The 19,698-nt window shown below is 39.7% G+C and overlaps 1 protein-coding gene across 20 annotated transcripts in view; it reads left to right on the forward strand.

Annotated features, from left to right (window-relative positions):
- The window catches only part of USP28 (ubiquitin specific peptidase 28), a 56,916-nt gene that overhangs the window by 24,386 nt on the left and 12,832 nt on the right, over positions 1–19,698 (forward strand). For 14 of the 20 annotated variants that reach the window (XM_073808189.1, XM_073808179.1, XM_073808180.1 and 11 more), the window contains 9 exons: positions 3,629–3,715; positions 4,424–4,561; positions 5,495–5,568; positions 7,105–7,184; positions 8,449–8,597; positions 10,343–10,470; positions 13,241–13,336; positions 16,347–16,526; positions 18,546–18,763. In XM_073808189.1, the coding sequence (XP_073664290.1) occupies positions 3,629–3,715; positions 4,424–4,561; positions 5,495–5,568; positions 7,105–7,184; positions 8,449–8,597; positions 10,343–10,470; positions 13,241–13,336; positions 16,347–16,526; positions 18,546–18,763 (1,150 nt within the window). Of the gene's footprint in view, positions 1–3,628; positions 3,716–4,423; positions 4,562–5,494; positions 5,569–7,104; positions 7,185–8,448; positions 8,598–10,342; positions 10,471–13,240; positions 13,337–16,346; positions 16,527–18,545; positions 18,764–19,698 lie in introns of those variants that run through there. The other 6 variants (XM_033862048.2, XM_033862049.2, XM_019941866.3 and 3 more) reach the window with 4 other exon arrangements.

The raw sequence follows: 19,698 nt of genomic DNA on the forward strand, positions 1-19,698 counted from the left end.
GACAAGGAGGAAATGATGACTGCCAGTTAAAGTGGAAATAGTTCCTAGTAGTCGTTTTTTCCTCTGAAATAAGCAGCCATTTTTTGAGGCAGAGTGCAAGAGTGACAGAATCAGGTTTTAAAGGGAGTGAAAGTTTAAATGGTTGTTGTAAACAGCGGGAAACCAGTTGGCGCCAGAATACAGTGGTAGGATTTCTGAAAATGTGAAGGTCTCCTTGAGGTTGTAGACCTTAAATGTATAGTGGTACCCACATGTCCTGTTTGATCGGGACTACTTCTCTTAGCAGTTCTCCAAAACGCTTAAGTGGAAAATTAAATTCATTTAAGTTGGAGGATTTGCTGGGTATGGTGAAAGGACAAAAGAGCAGTTTGAGGGACTTCCCTGGTGGCACAGCGCAGTGGATGAGACTCCGCGCTCCCAAAGCAGGGGGTCCGGGTTCAATCCCTGGTCTGGGGAACTAGATCCCACATGCATGCTGCAACTAGGAGTTCGCATACCATAGCTAAGGAGCCTACATGCTGCAACTAAGACCTAGTGCAACCAAATAAATAAATACATAAATAAATAAAAACTAAGAGATTGTTTCAAAAAAAAAGAGCAGTTTGAGAATTTAATGAAAGATGGGTAGAGACCACGGAATCAAAGCTGGGGAGAGGGAGAAATGAAGACAGAAAGGGAGGACAGGAAAGAGGTCTGTTTGCTTGGGTTCCTGATGACGTCAAAGTACAGGTGTCCTGTGGGTCATTGAACAAATGAGCCAGAAGACAGGTTATGGTTCAAGAGGAGGTTTTTCTGAATTTGTGATCTGAGAAGCGGCAGTGTTTCCAGTATTGACATATCCTGGGTATGTAGAGATGGAGTGGAGGAATAGGTCATGAGACGTAAGATGCTCATGGGAGCCGGGGGGGGGGGGTCCCTCGGCTGAACAAAAGTACCTGTGTTCCCTCAGAAAATGTGAATTGGACTCCTGCTGTGTGCCTAGCACTGTTCTAAGCCCTTGAGATATAGGAGTGAACCAAACCAAGACAGAGACTTGCCCTTAGGGATTTAGATTCTTGTGAGGCAAGACAGACAAGGAACAATAAATAGAAAATAAATAGTTGAAATAGGAATCAATAAATAGTTGAAAAACTAACTAGTTAACTACATAGATGTTTATATAGTATGTTAAACTCTGGTCAGTGTGATAGAAAAGAGAGCAGGGTATGGGAGATTGGAATTGCCGCAGGAGGGACGGGAGCAGGTTCCAACATAAACTACGATGTTAGGTTAGGCCGCGTGAGGGGATGAGATTGGAGCAGTTGCCCTGGACGCAGCAGGCGAGGGAGTGAGCCAGGCGACTGTCGGGGGAGAGCATTCCATATAGAAGGGGAAGCACCAAACAATGGCCACAAGGTGGGAGTGAGCTTGGCGTGTTCACAGGACATCAGAGTCCCGAGTGGCAGGAATGCTAGGAGCGGAAGCAAGGATCACTGGAGGTGGGGCTGGAGAGGTAACTTGTCTTTTGCTCTGAGTGAGATGGGGAGTCATGAGGGTTCTGAGCAGAGGAGTAATGGACTCTGACTCGAGTTTTAAAAGGCTCCCTTGGGCCACTGTGAGGAGAGCAGAATGGAGGGGCGCGGATACAAGTGGAGAGACCTATGAAGGGGGCCGCTGCAGTCATCACTGAGAGGCCGTGCTGCCCTGGACCAGGCTGGTAGCCGTGGAAATAGAGAAGAGGTTGGAATCTTGATTTATTCCCAAGGCAGAGCTGACAGGATGTCCTGTGGATTGGGTACTGACCAAAGTCACCGAGTAAGGATGGCAGAGCTCTCAGCATATGACAGTCTTCAGTGAATCAGGTGCTTTATTTTGGTTACATTAGAAAGATAGTTAGAAGGAGCTGTGTGGAGAGTGGGCTGATACAGAGGAGGTTCTAGAGGCAGGGAGACGATGTGCCGTGATCCAGGTGAGCAGTGATGGGAGTTTGATTAGAGCAGGTGATAGGGACTGAGAGAGGAGGTGGTTATGAATAAAATAGTGCCCCAGAGGCAGAGTGCAAGGGACTTCTTACTGGATGTAAATGGTTGATAAAGGGAAAGGAGTCAACGATTATTCTGAAGTTCTAAACTTTGATGCCTGGAGGAGGAGGATGTAATTAGTGATACAGAGACTACAGGAGAAGAAGCAGATGTTGGAGGATCAAGTTGATATTGGTTTGGGAAATGAGTAACATCAGCTCACACTGTTGTAGTTTTTAAGAATAATAGCATCTTTGGGAAAAGCCAGATTTTGGTGAAGGTGAGGAAGTGGAGTGAAGGGACTTGAGAACGTAAGGCCAGTTTTCTCAAGGTAGACCAGAAGTGCTGGAACATGTTACGGGATAGTCAGCCGAGTAGGGATGAAACCAGGAGGAATGGAGATGCGCTAGGTAGACATGGGAGGTGGGAAGAGAAGAGATGGGGCTGCTTGTAGAGCTGAGCATCCCAGCCCCGGCTCCAGATAGAACTTTGGTATCACATCCTAACCCGACGTAAGTTCCCAGTCCAGGTGTACACTCCTCCTATTGGCTGAATCCCGGTAGAGCTTGCCGTGGAGTGGGGGAAGTCGGAGGCTTATAGTCCACCCAGGATGCTGCTTCAAGAGTTCCAGTCTGTGGGCTGGAGGGCTTTTCATCTGAGGATTATGTTGGGATGAGGAGTTATATTCATACAAGGGGTTTTTTTTTTGCTGTTCGCGGGCCTCTCACTGTTGTGGCCTCTCCCGTTGCGGAGCATAGGCTCCGGATGCGCAGGCTCAGCGGCCATGGCTCACGGACCCAGCAGCCACTCTGCGTCATGTGGGATCCTCCCAGACCGGGGCACAAACCCGTGTCCCCTGCATGGGCAGGGGGACTCCCAACCACTGCGCCACCAGGGAAGCCCATAAAGAGATTTTTTAAAACATTAACTTTCAAAAGATATTCGTAGTTGGAAAAATGTATGATTTACAAACAGTAAAAAGGAATTCCTTTCCCTAATTCTGCTAGCCAGAGATATCTGTTAAAATTTCTTAAAATACAGTATTTAAGGCAAAGAGTGGAGAATAGTAAAGCTTTAGAAAGAAATGTTTCAAATCCCTGTACTGTTAAGTCCCCATTGTACCCATCGCCCGTCATACCACCACCCCCTTCACACAGATACAACCACAGGTGTATGTAACCCTAAACAGTGTATCATGTTGTTTTATATGATTAAACTTCTTATGAACAATATAATACTCTATCTTTCTACACCTTTTTCTCACACAGAATATTTCTGAGATACATCTGTGTTGATACATGTAGCTCTTGATCACTCATTTTTACTGTGTAGTTGTCCTTCTATGAAAGCATTGTTTCTACAGTATTATTTTAATGACTATATAATAATCCGTTATACAGATGTACTGTAGTTTATTTAATCTTTTCCTGCTAGCCATTATGTTTTTTCTAGTTTTTTCCTAAAAGGATTAACATCCTTTTGGTGAAATTTTTATGTGTAGCCATTATTATTTCCTTAGACATAGTAGAATTACTAGGTTGACAGTTATACATACTTTTAAGGTAAAAAATATTTTTTTGCTGCAGTTATTTTGAAAGAAAGGCTATTAATCCATTTCTTTATTTCAGTCTCTGTTTCAATTGCCTGAATTCCGAAGACTTGTCCTCAGCTATAGCCTACCACAGAACGTACTTGAAAATTGTCCAAGTCACACGGTAAATTGGTGTCAAGGAATCTTCACTGTTGTTTAGTCCCATTCTTCCCAAAGGCCTTTTAATTTTGGTTAAAGCTGGTTACTGTGATGCTCTTTGGCTTGTGCAACATTTGTTTTCATTTCCAAATGGCTCTTTTTCTTTCTTTGTGACAAGAAATAATGTAAAGTTAAGCAGGAATAAAATTAGGAAAACAGTTCTAAGAAAGGGGCAGGTCACCCTGATGGCCTCAGCTTTTCTGCCTCTGGGTGGGAGATTTAGAAACCCCTGTCTGTCTGCGCCTTCTCCAGGCTCCTTTAGTCGCTTGCGCTGAGGGATGCGAGTGGATGACATCATGCCGGGAGGCCTGGGCCTTCTTAGAAGAGTCTTTAGTCCACTCTTGCCAAAGGATATAGCCTCCTGCTGAGATCTAACCCTTCCCAGGATTTCCCTTGGTGATGCCTTTCCCAAAAGGAGGGATGGCAGCGGTTTTAGAAAATAAACACTTTTGCTTTCTGACATTATTCTCTCTCTGGCTTCTACATAGATATTCTCGAGTTTAGGGCAGTCCCCTACACAGACTTTATCAGAGTACCTATAACAGTTTGAGACCTGATTCCAATCTAGAACTTTGTAAATATAAATTAGAGATTGTTGACCACTTTTTTCTTTATGTGTTCAAATTTTCCAAATATGAGGTCATAAGAGTACACATCGCTATCTTTCCTGCAGGAAAAGAGAAATATCGTGTTTATGCAGGAGCTTCAGTATTTGTTTGCTCTGATGATGGGATCAAATCGCAAGTTTGTAGACCCTTCAGCAGCCCTGGACCTCTTAAAGGGAGCATTCCGATCGCCTGAGGAGCAGCAGGTACAGGAAGCCCATAGTCCTCGTTCTTTCCCTCGACTCTGGAGTTTGCAATGATGCCTTGTTACTACTACTGTGATGTTGCCTTGTTTCAGCTGTGTAATAAGCTACGAACGTGACTATGCAGGACTCCGGGTGCCTGCTTTTGCCCTTTGTAATGCCTAAGGAACAAGTAAAAAAAAGTGTGTGCATGTACGTGTTGTGTGGGGGAGGCTGGCTGTTTTAAAGGAAAAAATAGTAGAAAGAATAGAATTTTCCAGGGGCTGTTGAAGTAGAAAGGAGGAGATTGGAAAATATCTCAGTAAATCATGGCAGAGGGTCACCGAGAAAAGGAAAGTCTGTCCTTTGTCTGCACCTTTGTCTTGGGATGGCCCAAATAGAAATCCTATTTTTAAAACGATCTAAACCTGAGTTCAGTAGCTTTTCTGAGCAGTCTTTCTCTTCTAGACTCTAGTACGTTCCTTTCCCTACCTCTTATTCAGATCAAAGCTATCACTATTAGAGCAGCTTCTTCTTCATAAAATTACATTTTTTATCTATTTGTCTAAAGGTCCTGCAGTTCTACAAAATTCTCAAAACATTTCATAAAGCTTTCCTTTCTCCATTCAGATCTCATATTGTTCTAGAGAACTTCAGTCTGTTCTTTGGACCTTTTTTTCAAGGCCTAACTGGAAGATTTTGTTAGTTTGTTACAAATAGATGTGGCTGGAAGGGGTAGTGTTCCCATTTCCTTCTAATCAGAAATCGCCCAATGGGTCTTGTGTGTTGTCTGCAGCAGCTGGGTTCCAATGTTCCTTGTATCTTCACGACATTTGGACCTAAAAAAGAAGTCCTTTGTAGTAATAGAATCTTAACCATTGGTGGGATAAGGGCATATTTTCATTTCCCTAAGTATACTGTTGGGTCTAACTCATGCAATTTGTGCGTCTGTTACAGCAAGATGTGAGTGAATTCACACACAAGCTCCTGGATTGGCTAGAGGACGCATTCCAGCTAGCTGTTAATGTTAAGTGAGTGTTGAGGATTTGTTTGTACATCCTTCCTACTCACAGCGGGCCAGTGAGAATTATGATTTGGGGGGAAATTCTTCTTCTCAAGTAGAAATTGCTGATTTTTACCAAACCCTGTGGGGTAACCACTCATATTTGTCATTGTTTATCCCCCTTGCCCTTGGTTTTCCCCCTGTAGATAATCATATTAATCTGTAACTTTTTTTCTAAAAGGGTCATAACTGTTAACTTTTTAAAAGTCATCACCTGTGCTGTAAAAGTATTGAAAGATAGAAATCAATCCTTGATGTGAGAATGGAGGTATAATATGAATACATTTAATTTAATTATTTCAATCACTGACAGAAGTAAAATTCAAAGCAAAGAATATAAATAGCCCTTGCCAAATACAGATGCAGAGATACTTGCTTCCTAAGTTTTTTTTTTAAACTCATAAAACAGCTTTCCAAATAGCATCTTACATAGTTAATTTAAGATAGGCTTATAGAAATAGGCTGTTTTCGTTCCATCTCTATTGTGCCACCAGGAAAACATTTTCATATTCATTTGGAAAACTGAACAAGAGGGTTCATTCTTACCTTTATATGACTTCTATACCTTATATATTTCTGTCACTGGATATAGATGTATATATTGAATGTACACACACACATGTATTTGCATGTATGACTCCCCTGTTAGACTTGCAGTTCTGTAAGGCCAGGGATCATGCCTGTATTGCCTTTGTGTCTCCAGAATTTGGTACAGTGCTGGGTATATACTTGTTTAATGAGGGGTTTTTTTGTTTTTTAATTTTCTTTAACATCTTTATTGGAGTATAATGGCTTTACAATGGTGTGCTAGTTTCTGCTTTATAACAAAGTGAATCAGTTATACATATACATATATCCCCATATTGCCTCCCTCTTGCGTCTCCCTCCCACCCTCCCTATCCCACCCCTCTAGGTGGTCACAAAGCACCGAGCTGATCTCCCTGTGCTATGCGGCTGCTTCCCACTAGCTATCTCTTTTGGTAGTATATATGAGTCCATGCCACTCTGTCACTTCGTCCCATCTTACCCTTCCTCCTCCCCGTGTCCTCAAGTCCATTCCCTACATCTGCATCTTTATTCCTGTCCTGCCCCTCGGTTCTTCAGAACCATTTTATTTTTTTCTTTAGATTCCATATATGATGTGTTACCATATGGTATTTGTTTTTCTCTTTCTGACTTGCTTCACTGTATGACAGACTCTAGGTCCATCCACCTCACTACAAATAACTCAATTTCATTTCTTTTTACGGCTGAATAATATTCCATTCTATATATGTGTCACATCTTCTTTATCCATTCATCTGTCGATGGAAACTTAGGTTGCTTCCATGCCCTGGCTATTCAATGAGTTCTTGAACTGAACTAATCCGTTACTTATTTTAGAGCATACTTAGATCTTTGAGGGTTGATGAAAATGTATTATTTTTGCTTTTGAATGCTGGTTTGGCTTAATGTATTGCTTATCTGATCCAAATGATACAGAATTGTTTCCTTGTTTTAAAAGCAGCAATCCCAGGAACAAATCTGAAAATCCAATGGTGCAGCTATTCTACGGTACTTTCCTCACTGAAGGGATTCATGAAGGTAAATTCTCTGCTCTAAATGTTAATTCTAGACTTGTGACCACATCTGTATTACTGTGAAATGGCTTGAGAGTCAGACAAATGCAGGTCTGAATACTGGTTCTGCCTCTTAGTATGTGTGTGATCGTGGACAAATTACATGAGATCCTGGATCCTCAGTCTCTTCATCTGTAAAACGGGCACAGTGTTCGTCTCAGAGTTGCTATATTGAATTGTGTAATATTTGCACAGCCTAAATCTGGTATTAATGTCAGACACACACTGATGTTAATCAGTTTTCTCTGTTGTTTTATCTAATCTCAAGGTTTCATTGAGTCAGGCTGCCAAAAGTGTGTCTACTCTAGGGGCTTATCTAAGCTGTATGTTGGACACATGGCCAGTCATTCTCCATCTAACACCTGTCTTCTTTTACCCCTCTGATAGGCTTTGTAAAACAGTCTAATCCAGGGACTTCCCTGGTGGTCCAGAGGTTAAGACTCTGTGCTTCCACTGCAGGGGGCATCGGTTCAATCCCTGGTCAGGGAACTAAGATTCTGCATGCCATGCCGTGTGGCCAAAAAAAAAAAAATCCAATCCACCGTCACTCCCAAAAAACAGCATTTCTTGATATCATATAACTAGTCAAGTGTTCAAACGCCCAATTCGTTTTACAATTTCATGTGTATATAAATATATAATTTTACATATGTAAAAATAAATACACTTCCCCATATGTATACTTTTTTACAGTTTGTTTTAATCAGGATGCAAATGTGGTTCATTTATGATTGGTCTTTTAAGTTCTTTTCAAAATCTGCAGACTGTCCCTTCCATCCATTCTTTCTTCCTTGAAATACATTTTTTAAGAAATTAGGTTGTTTGTTCTCTTATATTCTCTACAGTCTAAAATTTTGCTGCTTGCGTATCTGTGATATAGTTTAACATGTTCCTCTTTGCTCCTCTTTTTGTAACTTGATAGTTGGATCTAGAGTTTGACCAGATTCAGGTAAGGCTTTTTAATTAGTCAAGACTAACTCACAGGTGGTGGGACAGTCTTTGACTAGGAGGCATAGTTGGTTGTCTTTCTTTTTGTGATGTTAGCAGTTGTTAATGATCTATGCCTGGATCCGCTGGTTCATTAGAGGTAGCCATCCCGGCTAAGTATACTTGTAACCAGTTCTCAGCAAGTTGCTGAATTAAGAAGATACTGTCTGTGTGGTGCCAGGAAAAAAGCTTTCGATAGCAGTAGTGATGTCTTTTAAAAAGCAATCTGTTTCTTTGCCTAGGGAAGCCCTTTTGTAACAATGAGACCTTCGGCCAGTATCCCCTTCAGGTAAATGGTTATCGCAACTTAGACGAATGTTTGGAAGGGGCCATGGTGGAGGGTGACATTGAGCTGCTTCCTTCCGATCATTCAGTGAAATATGGACAAGAGGTGAGTTGGATATTTTTATTTGCTTTGCCAAGACAAAGCCAGTTAAATAGGACTGAGCTTTTGGGCAAAATGTTTTCACATCACATATTAAATAACTTTACACTAACAGGACTTGAACTAGTCTGAAGTCTCTCATGAGTTGATAAGAGTTAGTGAGTCTTAGTATTTGATGAATAAATTCTTGTATGAATTTGAGTTAATCGTATAAAGGTTGTATGCTGCTTCTGACGTTTTAAGTATGATCAAGTTTCTCTCTTTCTGTTGAAGCCTACCTGTACCTGAGTAGGGAGAACCACTGCCTCCATATTTTCGGAGGGTAAAAGTACAGTGATTAACTCCTATGGTATGCCATTTAGAATATTTTCCCTATTATAGTGTTTACTTTTCTCAGTTGTAAATTCTGCCTTTGCTTTAAAATTTTTTAAATGTAAGATTCATTTATTTATTTTTGTGGGTTGGAAAGAAAGGGGGAATTACAAGCAAGGGTAATTAATATCTCAAAGTTCCCGTTAAGAATTAGTTACATTGTAGCATAATTGCCAACACCACACAGCTTGCATTATTCTCCTTTCATCATACATTTTGAACAGAATTGTGCCTTATATGAGTCCAACTCAGTAATTACTTATAAGAGAAAGAAAATCTTTCTTGAATTAAATAGGGAGCCTGACTTGAGCCTTGTTAAAAGTGTATTAGCTGTAGAGCAGTGTTGGAACTGGGAGAGAGCTACTGCCTCCCTAGCTTTCCAAGGAAAGTATTAATTCCTGATTGGGAGGCATATCATCTGTGCCATCTGTGCAGAGCTGATGCTTGCTCTTACAAAAGGCAAGGAGTGTTCATTAGCGACTTAGACCTCTGGAGACCTCTATTCAAGAATGGGACCTCTCTATTAAAAAAAAAAAAAAAAGAAAATTGTGCATATTTAGGTATAGCTCTGAGGTGGCCAGACAGGCTGTCTGGATTCTCCTCATGCTGACAAGGGTATGTGGAGGGAATATAGCTATTTGCATCTTTGGTAAAGGGAACATTTTAAAGCTGTTCATACAGACCTCTGGCATACAGGTGAATTGAACAGAAATGCCTTTCCGGGTTTAGCTTCTTCCTCATCTACTATCAGTGACAGTTGAGATCTTCTTTATATTTTAGTGCTTTCTGTTCTTGAAACTCAAGGCAACATTATAGGTTGATTTGACTAAGTCCTTTGTGAGATCTGTAAATTCTTGGAATCCAGAGATTTTCTCAGAAACTTCAGAACTCATAATCATGAAGCTATTTCAAGTTTCCTTTTTAGAAATAAAGGGGATTCAAATTATGGTTAATAGACTGTAAATAAATAGTATATAGTATATGTACACATATTAATCTTTCTGGACAATTTCTAATTCTTTGGTTAGGCTAGCCATTTTCTCCAGGTTTTAAACCTCTTGAATACTGATGGTGCAGTGAATGATGTGTAGATTCTTGGTGAAGTTCACATATTTAAGGGTCGTCATATCTGAGGATGATAGTTGAGTTGAAATGTTGTTCACTGGCTTGTAAATTTGGAGTCTTGAGAAGTGTTTAACCATATTCTCTAAGAAGGCATGATTCTAAGTGGTCATTTTACTGTTTGGAGTAAAAAAAAAAGAACTCTAGTATGAGTTTGATTACCAAAGGAAGAAAGTCTGGTGAGGGATAGTTTAAATCTGGCTGTTGCTATTTCCTAAAATTAACTTTTCTCTCCCGCATTTCTACGCCTGACATAGCGTTGGTTTACAAAACTACCTCCAGTGTTGACCTTTGAACTCTCAAGATTTGAGTTCAATCAGTCCCTTGGTCAGCCAGAGAAAATTCACAACAAACTGGAATTTCCTCAGATCATTTATATGGACAGGTGAGTTCTGTGGTTGATTGTCTTCTTAATGTGTTGTAGCAGTAGCAGTGAGCATATACTAAGTGTATTGTACATAGGACTCACCTGCAGCTCTTGATAATATACATATTTGGATTCAGTGGATCTAGGTTGCGACCTAAGAGTTTGCATTTCTAAGAAGCTCTCAGGGCAATGCTGTTTGATGCTTCTGATCTCTGGACCACAATTTGAGTAGCTAGGCTTCAGGTGAAAGCCCTGCTGTCTGGTGGACAGTATCTGGAGTAGCTGCTGTGTATTTCTTTCTCATTTAATACTGTTTGTATTCCTGAAAAAAGAAAAAAATCCTAGACAGACTTACATTATAGAATTTTAATCTTCTTAAAGTCTCTTTTATTGACATATAGTTCACATACAAAGAAATGTTACCATTCTTAGGTGTACAGCTGATGAATTTCAACGAATGTATACAGCCAAGTAATACCACCATCACCCGGAAGGTGATATAGATATAGAACATTTGCATCGCCCACGAGGTTCCCTCGTGCCCCTTTGCAGTCAGTCCCTTCCCTCCACCTTCAGGCAACCACTTGTTTTCTGGCCCTGTACTTTTGTCATTTTTAGAATGTCATAATTAGGGACATTAATATTCAGTATGAGCCCTCTTGTGGCCGTCATCTTTCACTTAGAATAATGTATTTGGAATTCATCCATGTTGTTGCATATATCAGTGATTTCTTTCTTAATGTTATGGAGTAGTATTACATTGTATGGAGGTACCACAATATTTTTTCCATCAACTAGTTGATGGACATTTCAGATGTATCCAGTTTTAGGCTATTATGAATAAAGCTGCTGTGAACTTTCACATAGAAGTCTTGGTGTGGTTTTTAGTGCTTCTGGGTAAAATACCTGGGAGTGAGATTGCTGTTGTATGAAAAGTATATTTTTAACTTTATAAGAAATTACCAAACTTTTCTAAAGTGGCTGTACAGTTTTGCGTTCCTATCAGCAGTGTATGAGAGTTAACATTTGCTCCAAATCCTCAACAATACTTGGAATTATCGGTCTTTTAAGTTTTAGCCATTCTCTTGGGTTTGTAGGATTTTATTTTTCTTTTGATTTATAGTTCCCTGATAACTAACAATGTTGACCATATTTTCATGTGCTTAATTAATGGTCATTTGTATATTTTTCTTAGGTGAAGTGTCTGTTCATATCTTTTGTCCACTTTTTAATTTGGTTGGTTGTGTTCATACTGAGTTGTAAGAGTTCTTTATATATTTTAGATACAAATCCAAATATTTTCTAACTCTACTTGTCTCTTCCATTTCTTTACTGGTATTTTTAGAAGAGTAGGGGTTTTTGGTTTTGATGAAGTCTAATGTATCAAGTGCCCTTTTATAGTTTGTGGGGTTTTGTGTTCTAATTAAGAAATCTGCCAACCCAAGGTCACAAAGGTTTTCTTCGATACTTTTCCAGAAATTTTGTAATTTTAACTCTTATGTTTATGTCTATGACCCATTTAGAGTTCATTTTCATATATGGTATGAGGTAAGGGGATTTTTTTTGCAGGGTGCGTAAGGCGGCATGCGGATGTCCAATTATTCCAGCATCATTTGCTGAAAAGACTCTTTTCCCCCATTGAATTACCTTGGTACTTTTTTCAAAAATTAGTTGAATTTGTAGGCCTTTTTCTGGAGGTTTTATTCTGTCTATTGTATAATCTTATGCCAGTGCTACATTGTCTTGACTACTGTGATTTTTTTTTAACATCTTTATTGGAATATAATTGCTTTACAATGGTGTGTTAGTTTCTGCTTTATAACAAAGTGAATCAGTTATACATATACATATGTTCCCATATCTCTTCCCTCTTGCGTCTCCCTCTCTCCCACCCTCCCTATCCCACCCTTCTAGGTGGTCACAAACCACCTGACTACTGTGATTTTATTGTAAATCTTGACATCAGATAGTGTAAACCTCCCACTTTGCTATTCTTTTTAAAAAATTGTTTGGGCTATTCTGATCCATTTCTATCTAAATATTAGAAGCAGCCTGTCAAAACCCCTAATAGCTATTAGGATTTTGATTGGGACTGTGTTGAACCTATAGATCAATTTGGGGAAATTGACATCTTAACAATTTTTAGTCCTTCAATCTATGAATATGGTACAGCTCCATTTACTTGAGTCTTTGCTAATTTCTCTCAACAGTGATTTATAATTTTTTGTGTACAGTTCTTGAACATATCCGATTGTTTATCCCTAAATAATTATTGCTTTTGATGTTATTATAAGGCTTTTTTAAAAACTTTACTTTTTGTTTGTTCTTTACAAGTATACAGAAATGCAATAGATTTTTTTCCTCTTTCTTTTTAAATTGACTTTGCATCTTTTGACCTTACTAAGAAATTCACTTGTTAGTTCTGATGCATTTTCGTAGATTCCTTGACTTTTCCTATGTAGATGATCATGTTATCTGCAACTAAAGGCAGCTTTACTTCTTCCTTTTCTGTCTGTATGACTTTTACTTCTTTTTTTTACCTTACTGCACTGGCTATGCCTCCAGTAAAACATTGAATAGAAGAGGCAAGAGTGGGCATTCTTGGGTTGTTCCTGATACTAGGGGAAAGCTTTCAGTCTTTCACCATTAAACATGATGTTAGCTCTGTGTTTTCTTAGATATCCTTTGTCTGATTAAGGCAGTTTCCTTGTATCCCAAGTTTGCTGAAACTTTGTGTCATTAATGTTTTTAAATGTAAATTGTGTTTGTGGGATTATTATTTGCTTAGGTACATGTACAGGAGCAAAGAGCTTGTTCGAAGTAAAAGAGAGTGTATTCGAAAGTTGAAAGAGGAAATAAAAGTTCTGCAGCAAAAACTGGAAAGGTAAGTCATAGACAGCTTTGTACTTAGAAATGTGAAAGATAGAGTAGGATATTCAAATCGGATAATTTGCTTTTGTCTAAAAATTCAGAGTTTTAAGTATTAACTAGTGTTATTTTATAAAATAGATAAGAAAAATGTGTTTCTAAGTGTGAAACTGTAAGATGTGCAATAGTAGCCCCAGGGAACATTAGTGTCCCAAGTCACACAATTGGCAGTGTACTGAAGGGCACCCAAGTTCTGATTTCACAGCTCTTTACTTTTTCTGCTCTCCTTGCTATCTTTTTCACAAACACAGGAGAGGTGACTGCCACAAAACTCTAATCGCTTTGTCTTGGGAAAGTGGTTTTGAGGTGCCTGGGGAAGGTAAAACAATGGTGTTCTCTCTAGAGTGGTGCTGACTCAAACTGAAGGCTTGTATTTGTGACACATACCAAGTCCTTTCTCCTGTGGAGGGATCTTTCCCTTTTTGTTCATCTGTTCTGCAAGGACTGTTTCTGTGGACTCGCCATGTGACTTCCTAAGGAGGAGTCATTGTCATTTCTCTCTAGTAGAAGAGAGCCCATTGATTTAATGTGCAGGAAGGAAATCATAAGTACACTGTCAGTGGCTTTTCCCCCTTTATCTACTTAGCATTTTTGCTGCTACCACCCCACCTCTACCCACTTCATTGCTAGCTCAGTAATTTCCCTGACGGGCAGAACCTTCCATACCAGCCCGAGAAAGACCCTGTACATATAGGTGCCCCTCTCCAGCTCCCTCTCTCTCACTTAGGAAGAACTTATCCAAGAGGTATTATGATCCATAATCTAGTTGTCTAAATACAGACTTAAGCTGGGGATTGATTCCTCACATACTCCTGGAAGTGACTTATGGGACTTTATACCTGTGGCAATATTTTACTTTTAAGATTTTAGTGATACTTTGTAAGATTGGAAAGTTCTGTGTTTATACAACCAGATATACGTGATGCATTATAGCTCGAAAATGCTCAATTTTCCAGTAACCAGCAAGGCATTCTGGCTTATTTAGATTTTAAAATAGTGTACAGGAGCATTTTCTGTAGTATGATACTACTTTCTTTTTAAAATAAAGTGACTTTTAAAATTTCAGATAATTTTACTTGGGTAATTTTTTTAAAAATTGCTTGTCTGTGTGTGACATAATCCTGGGAATCTATACAAGACACTATTAATGGATACCATTAGGTGGTAGAAGTGAGATGGGGGTGGATGGCTTTTGTGGTTTGTTTTACACATTTTTGTAATTGTTTTCTTACCAGGTGCATGCATTACTTTTACTATTTAAAAAATAAAAATGTTCACCATTTCTTCTATAAGGTACTCTAATATTAAAAATAAGATTTCTTGTGTACAGTGTAGACATCTTTTTTGAAACTACTTTTGCTCTGATTCTACTAAATTAATACAAGTGCTGCATTGTATGAAGTAGTTGGTCTAAAGGAATTCAGAAGAAGAACAGAAAAATGATTGTCATAAAATTGAAGATAAGTTTCTTAGAGAAAGTTTTTTCCTGAAATTTTGTAGAAGTATCACGTTGAAATGCAGCAAACCTGAGAAGAGTTACAGATGTAAAAGAATGACTTAAAATCTTATGAGATTATCAATGCTGCAGTGCCAGTAAGAAGATGTTTCTTTTGGTCCAAGCCAGTGCTGTATTAATAACTTCTTTCAACAAACACTGAAAGCTTAAGAAGACATGTTAACCATGTCTATGGGATAGACAAGAGGTTTAGTTCACGTACTGTAGGAGTTCAGAGAGGGGAGATCTTCCTTTGGCATTTGGGGGCATGGCATATGGAGGGGAGACTTCATGGAGAAAGTATATCTTGAAAGACCAGCTGAGTTTAGGTAAACTGATAGCTGCAATTAAGCCAAGGAAATAGGAATGTAAGGAATGGAACAGTTCTTCAAAGTTCTTCTAGTTTTACATATTTAATATCCTTTTCAGTGAAAGCTGTAACTCTCTGTGGCAGGCAGATCCACAGGAGAAATCATTCTAATTCTCCTTTCAATTAGTAGCTGAAGTGTCTTTGCTGCATACCCTCTAACGTGGTTGATTTTGAGTCGTATTATATTTTTTTTTATTTCATAATGTCCTTTTTGATATAGAAACAGACAATTTTCCTTCTTCCTAGTTTTATGCCTGTTTCTTTTTTCACTTCCTTTAGAGAAGTGTGAAGTGACTCTATCCTTTTATAAATGGAATCCCAGGATTATAGTTTATCTGTACCAATGAGTCAGCTTAATTACGTACCATTTAGACTGTCTTCTGCAGTGAGCTGTAGAATTCACTGAAGTAAATCTCTTTACTGGGTGTAGCATGTGCTAGTAATGGCAGAACATTGGGTATTATTAAAATAATTAATTAGTTGTTTTGGTTACATATTGAAGGCATTTATTATTTACTAATCCCAAAGAAATCTTCAATAATTTATTCCTGGCCTGGCCTGTTGAATGAGTATGTGAATAATAGGGTACGTAGGACTCAGGCAGAAGAAAGATTTGCGTTTTCTTATCTCTGACCTTTGTCAATACCTGCTTCCCATTTCCAGATTTCTCTCTCTCATTTTTCCTGATTGCAGAGTACTTGATCTAAAGGGCAGCAGAGAAGAAACCGTTGGATACTAGTTCACCAGCATTATTTTCAGATTTGAGTAATGATAATGTATCCCTTTTGCTTTAAGAAACAGAATTTACTTTTATGACAAGAGCCTAAATGTGATATGAATCAAGAGGAAGCGTCACTGGCGTGGCTTTGACTAGAGCCCATTTTAAATGCTTTTTGCCAGGTGTAAAAATTTAGGTGATTGTCACTTTTCACTGTTGTAGTTAGAGAACTTTTTGCTCTATAGATTAACGTATTAAATATTGTGTGGCATTTAGGAATAAGCCTTTCCATTGACTCTTCAGAAAATAACAGATCTTTTGTCAGCGAGCCTGGAAATACAAGGCAGCCTTGGCAGTAGAGTACCATTGTCTCTGCCTCCTAGGTATGTGAAGTACGGCTCGGGCCCGGCTCGGTTCCCACTCCCGGACATGTTGAAATATGTTATTGAATTTGCTAGTACAAAACCTGCCTCAGAAAACTCTGCATCTCAAAGTGATGCACGCATGACGTTACCACTTTCTTCTGAGCACTGCCCGGCTTCTGACCTGATATCCAAGGAAAGGTAATGCAAACAAGTTTTAAAAATAGTATGTAATGGGTTTTTTGGTTTAATTTGAACTGTGCACCATCTTTCCACCTGATTAACACTCACCCCGTAAGAGCTCAAAGGCCGTGAGCGCTTTGTCTTAAAGGGAAGGATTTTGCCAACTGTCACTTGGGTGAATTTTTCATAATTCCCACCGGTGCCTTCGTCTTGCCCACACGATAGTTGGGATTATTTCAGAGGCGTTTTGAGCTGTTTGGAATAGTGTTCATTCTCCAGCAGGCCCAGCTTGCTTTGAGCTTGCTATAAGCTAGGTGCCACAAAAGGCCTTCCTCAGAGGAAACCTCAGCCCCTGAACTTCTAAAACATCTCATTTTCTCGTTTGCTGAAGAAGTGTGCATGACTAAGTAAACATCAAGGGAAGGGGAACTTACTCACAAATAGAAAATTAAGATATGGACAAGAACTGGCTGGAAATCGAAGAGGACAGCCTAGAGGGGTTTATCCAGTAAAGAGACAGGGAGGCCGCGTCACGTGAGCCCTTGATTCTCTTGCGGCTCAGCCGTGTACAGCACCCTCTGTGGCCTGGAGGAGCCACTGGGGCCAGCGCGGATCAAATTTGATGTGTGGGTCCTGGGTAACAAAAACACTAGAACCTATAGAAAAGGTTAGACTCTGATGTTAAAAAAACAAAACAAAATAATCATTCTTCCAGCTCCCCCCGCCGCACACACACGTATTAATACTCATTCATTGATGTGTGTGCAGAAGTGCCTATGTGGATAGAACATACCAAATGGTAGGAGTGATTATCTCCAGGGGACGGCATGAGGCAAGGGGTGGGGGGTTCTTTTACTTTTATTCTCTACCTATGCGTATTTCTTTGGGCTTTTGTAGAATGTTTTTATGTCCTTTGTAAAATATAAACGGTTTTAATTTTTTAAAAGTGGTTTAATCTGTTTAATAACATAAAATAGGACTGCCTATATTAGATTTTAAAGTGCTCTGTGTGTGTGTGATCTTTTCTGAGATTGAGATGTCTGCTCGTTTGCTTATGTTGGGCTTATTTTTCCATCTGTATGGGTCCTTAGGGAAAAGAGGTTTTCTCCATTACTCTGTGTATGGGAGAAAGGCAGGTGGGAAAGGGAGAGAGGGTTGCTTTTAAGTCAGAGGTAGGAAGTTTATATTCTTCAGTTTTGGTGTGAAACAGAAACCTAAGTACAGTCACAGGCTTAGTTTATATTCCTGCTGGTTTGTCTATGTGCAGTTTGTTTGGCATTAGTTAATTAGTAGATAAATTAACATTTACTTTACATACTTTATTCTTGGTTTACAACAACGATGTAAAGAAGTTAACATCCCACATTTCATAGCTGAGGTATTAGATTACTTGCCTGAGGCTACTAACTTTTCCTTGGGTATTTGGCTAAGGCGCGGTAGAGCTGAGATTGTCTGCCTGTAAGTCCTGCACCCTGTGCTCTCCCAGGGGGCCACCTATTTGCATTCCTGTGAGTTGGATGTTGAGCTGATACTATTTTTCCTCTGTGTATTTTGTTCCTGCATCTGTCTATCCATCTCACTTTAGTCAGTTGCATCTTGGAAACACTATAGTTGATTCCTTGATTATTCCAGTCCCAATCTTCTCTTCTCCATGTTCCTTCTCATCCTTTCTTCAAGAAAAGGCAAGTGGTTAGAGAGCAGGAGGCATAGACTCTTAAACCCAGGCGGATCTGGGTGTAAATCCCTCTCTGTCATTTACTAGCTGGGTGAACTTGGATACGTTGCTTTATTTCTCTAAATCTTAGGTTTGTAGTTGGTAAAATAGGGATGGTCATAGTACCTGCCTCATGAGCAAGTTGTGTTAAATGAGATGATGCATGTAAAGGAAAGGTTTGGCTCAGTAACTCTGAAGAGTAAACGCTCACTAAGTTATAGGTGTACTTCTCCACGTAGCAGCTTGCTTTAGAAAGTGCATTAATTTAGGCCAAGGCGTATTTTGGAAATCATCATCTGAGCATGTTTTTTATCTTCCTTCAGTACAAGTAAAGAGAGCACGTCTCAAGATGCTGAAAGTACCTTTTCTTCTGAAGGTTCTCTACACAAGTCTAAGGTGGCGAATCAGCCACTTACACCTTCCCGATCTTCCATGGAAATGCCCTCACACCCAGCTCCTCGAACGGTCACAGATGAGGAGATAAACTTTGTTAAGACCTGCCTCCAGAGGTGGAGGAGCGAGATTGAACAAGATATACAAGGTTGGCTCTTTCAATACTTCCCAGTTACTCTTTGCCTTTTCTGTTTGTTTGAATATGTGGAAGTTAGGCACCTTGGGTACATGTCCTGCCATTGCCATGTATACTGTTGAATTTTGGGGATTGTGACCTCTTTGGTACTTTCTGTTCCCTGTGAGATTGGGTCACACACATCTGTTTTACAACCATGAAAAGACTCCCCCCCTGGATTCCCTCCTCAGAATTTCTGGGAAATCCTGGGTAGCTTGGACGCTCATGACACTTAGCTTTGGCTGAGAATATTCTGCGTCTGCTGATTTTCTTTTCCCATAGTTTATCTGAACTCTGGCTTCAGTTGACCCAAACTTAGAATTTTGTTTTCCTGAATTACCACTTTTAAAGTCTTTTCCACATGAAGTATGCTTTATTGAAGGTTAATGAAGCAAAGGATATGTGAGTAATACACGCAGTGTAAAATCGTATTGCTCAGATTCTGTTCCGAAAATCCTGTGGCCTCGTTGTCTTGTTGCTCAGACTTCCCCTCCTCCCCTTCTTTCTCCTTTTATCTAGGGAGCAGTAAATAAAGAAATAATACAAATCTAGATTCCTCCCAGGTTCTTATTCATAGAAACCTGGCCCTGCCTTTTGTTGTGCCTTCTCCTTTCACGTCCTGTCCCTGGGACATATATTGTACACCCAAGTGCCCCATTAAGGTCTTTTTCTAGAAACTGTTTTCTCTCTAAGAAATTCTGGTGTGAATTATAAGAGGTGATTTTTAAAAAATCTTAATGTAGTTATATTAAACTAAAAGCCTTTGTAACCTAAAGCTCCACCTACTTTAAAACTGCGTCCTGGGCTTCCCTGGTGGCGCCGTGGTTGAGAGTCTCCCTGCCGATGCAGGGGACACGGGTTCGTGCCCCGGTCAGGGAAGATCCCACATGCCGCGGAGCGGCTGGGCC

The sequence above is a fragment of the Tursiops truncatus genome, chromosome 8, assembly GCF_011762595.2.
Source record: "Tursiops truncatus isolate mTurTru1 chromosome 8, mTurTru1.mat.Y, whole genome shotgun sequence".
Classification (NCBI taxonomy): Eukaryota; Metazoa; Chordata; class Mammalia; order Artiodactyla; family Delphinidae; genus Tursiops; species Tursiops truncatus.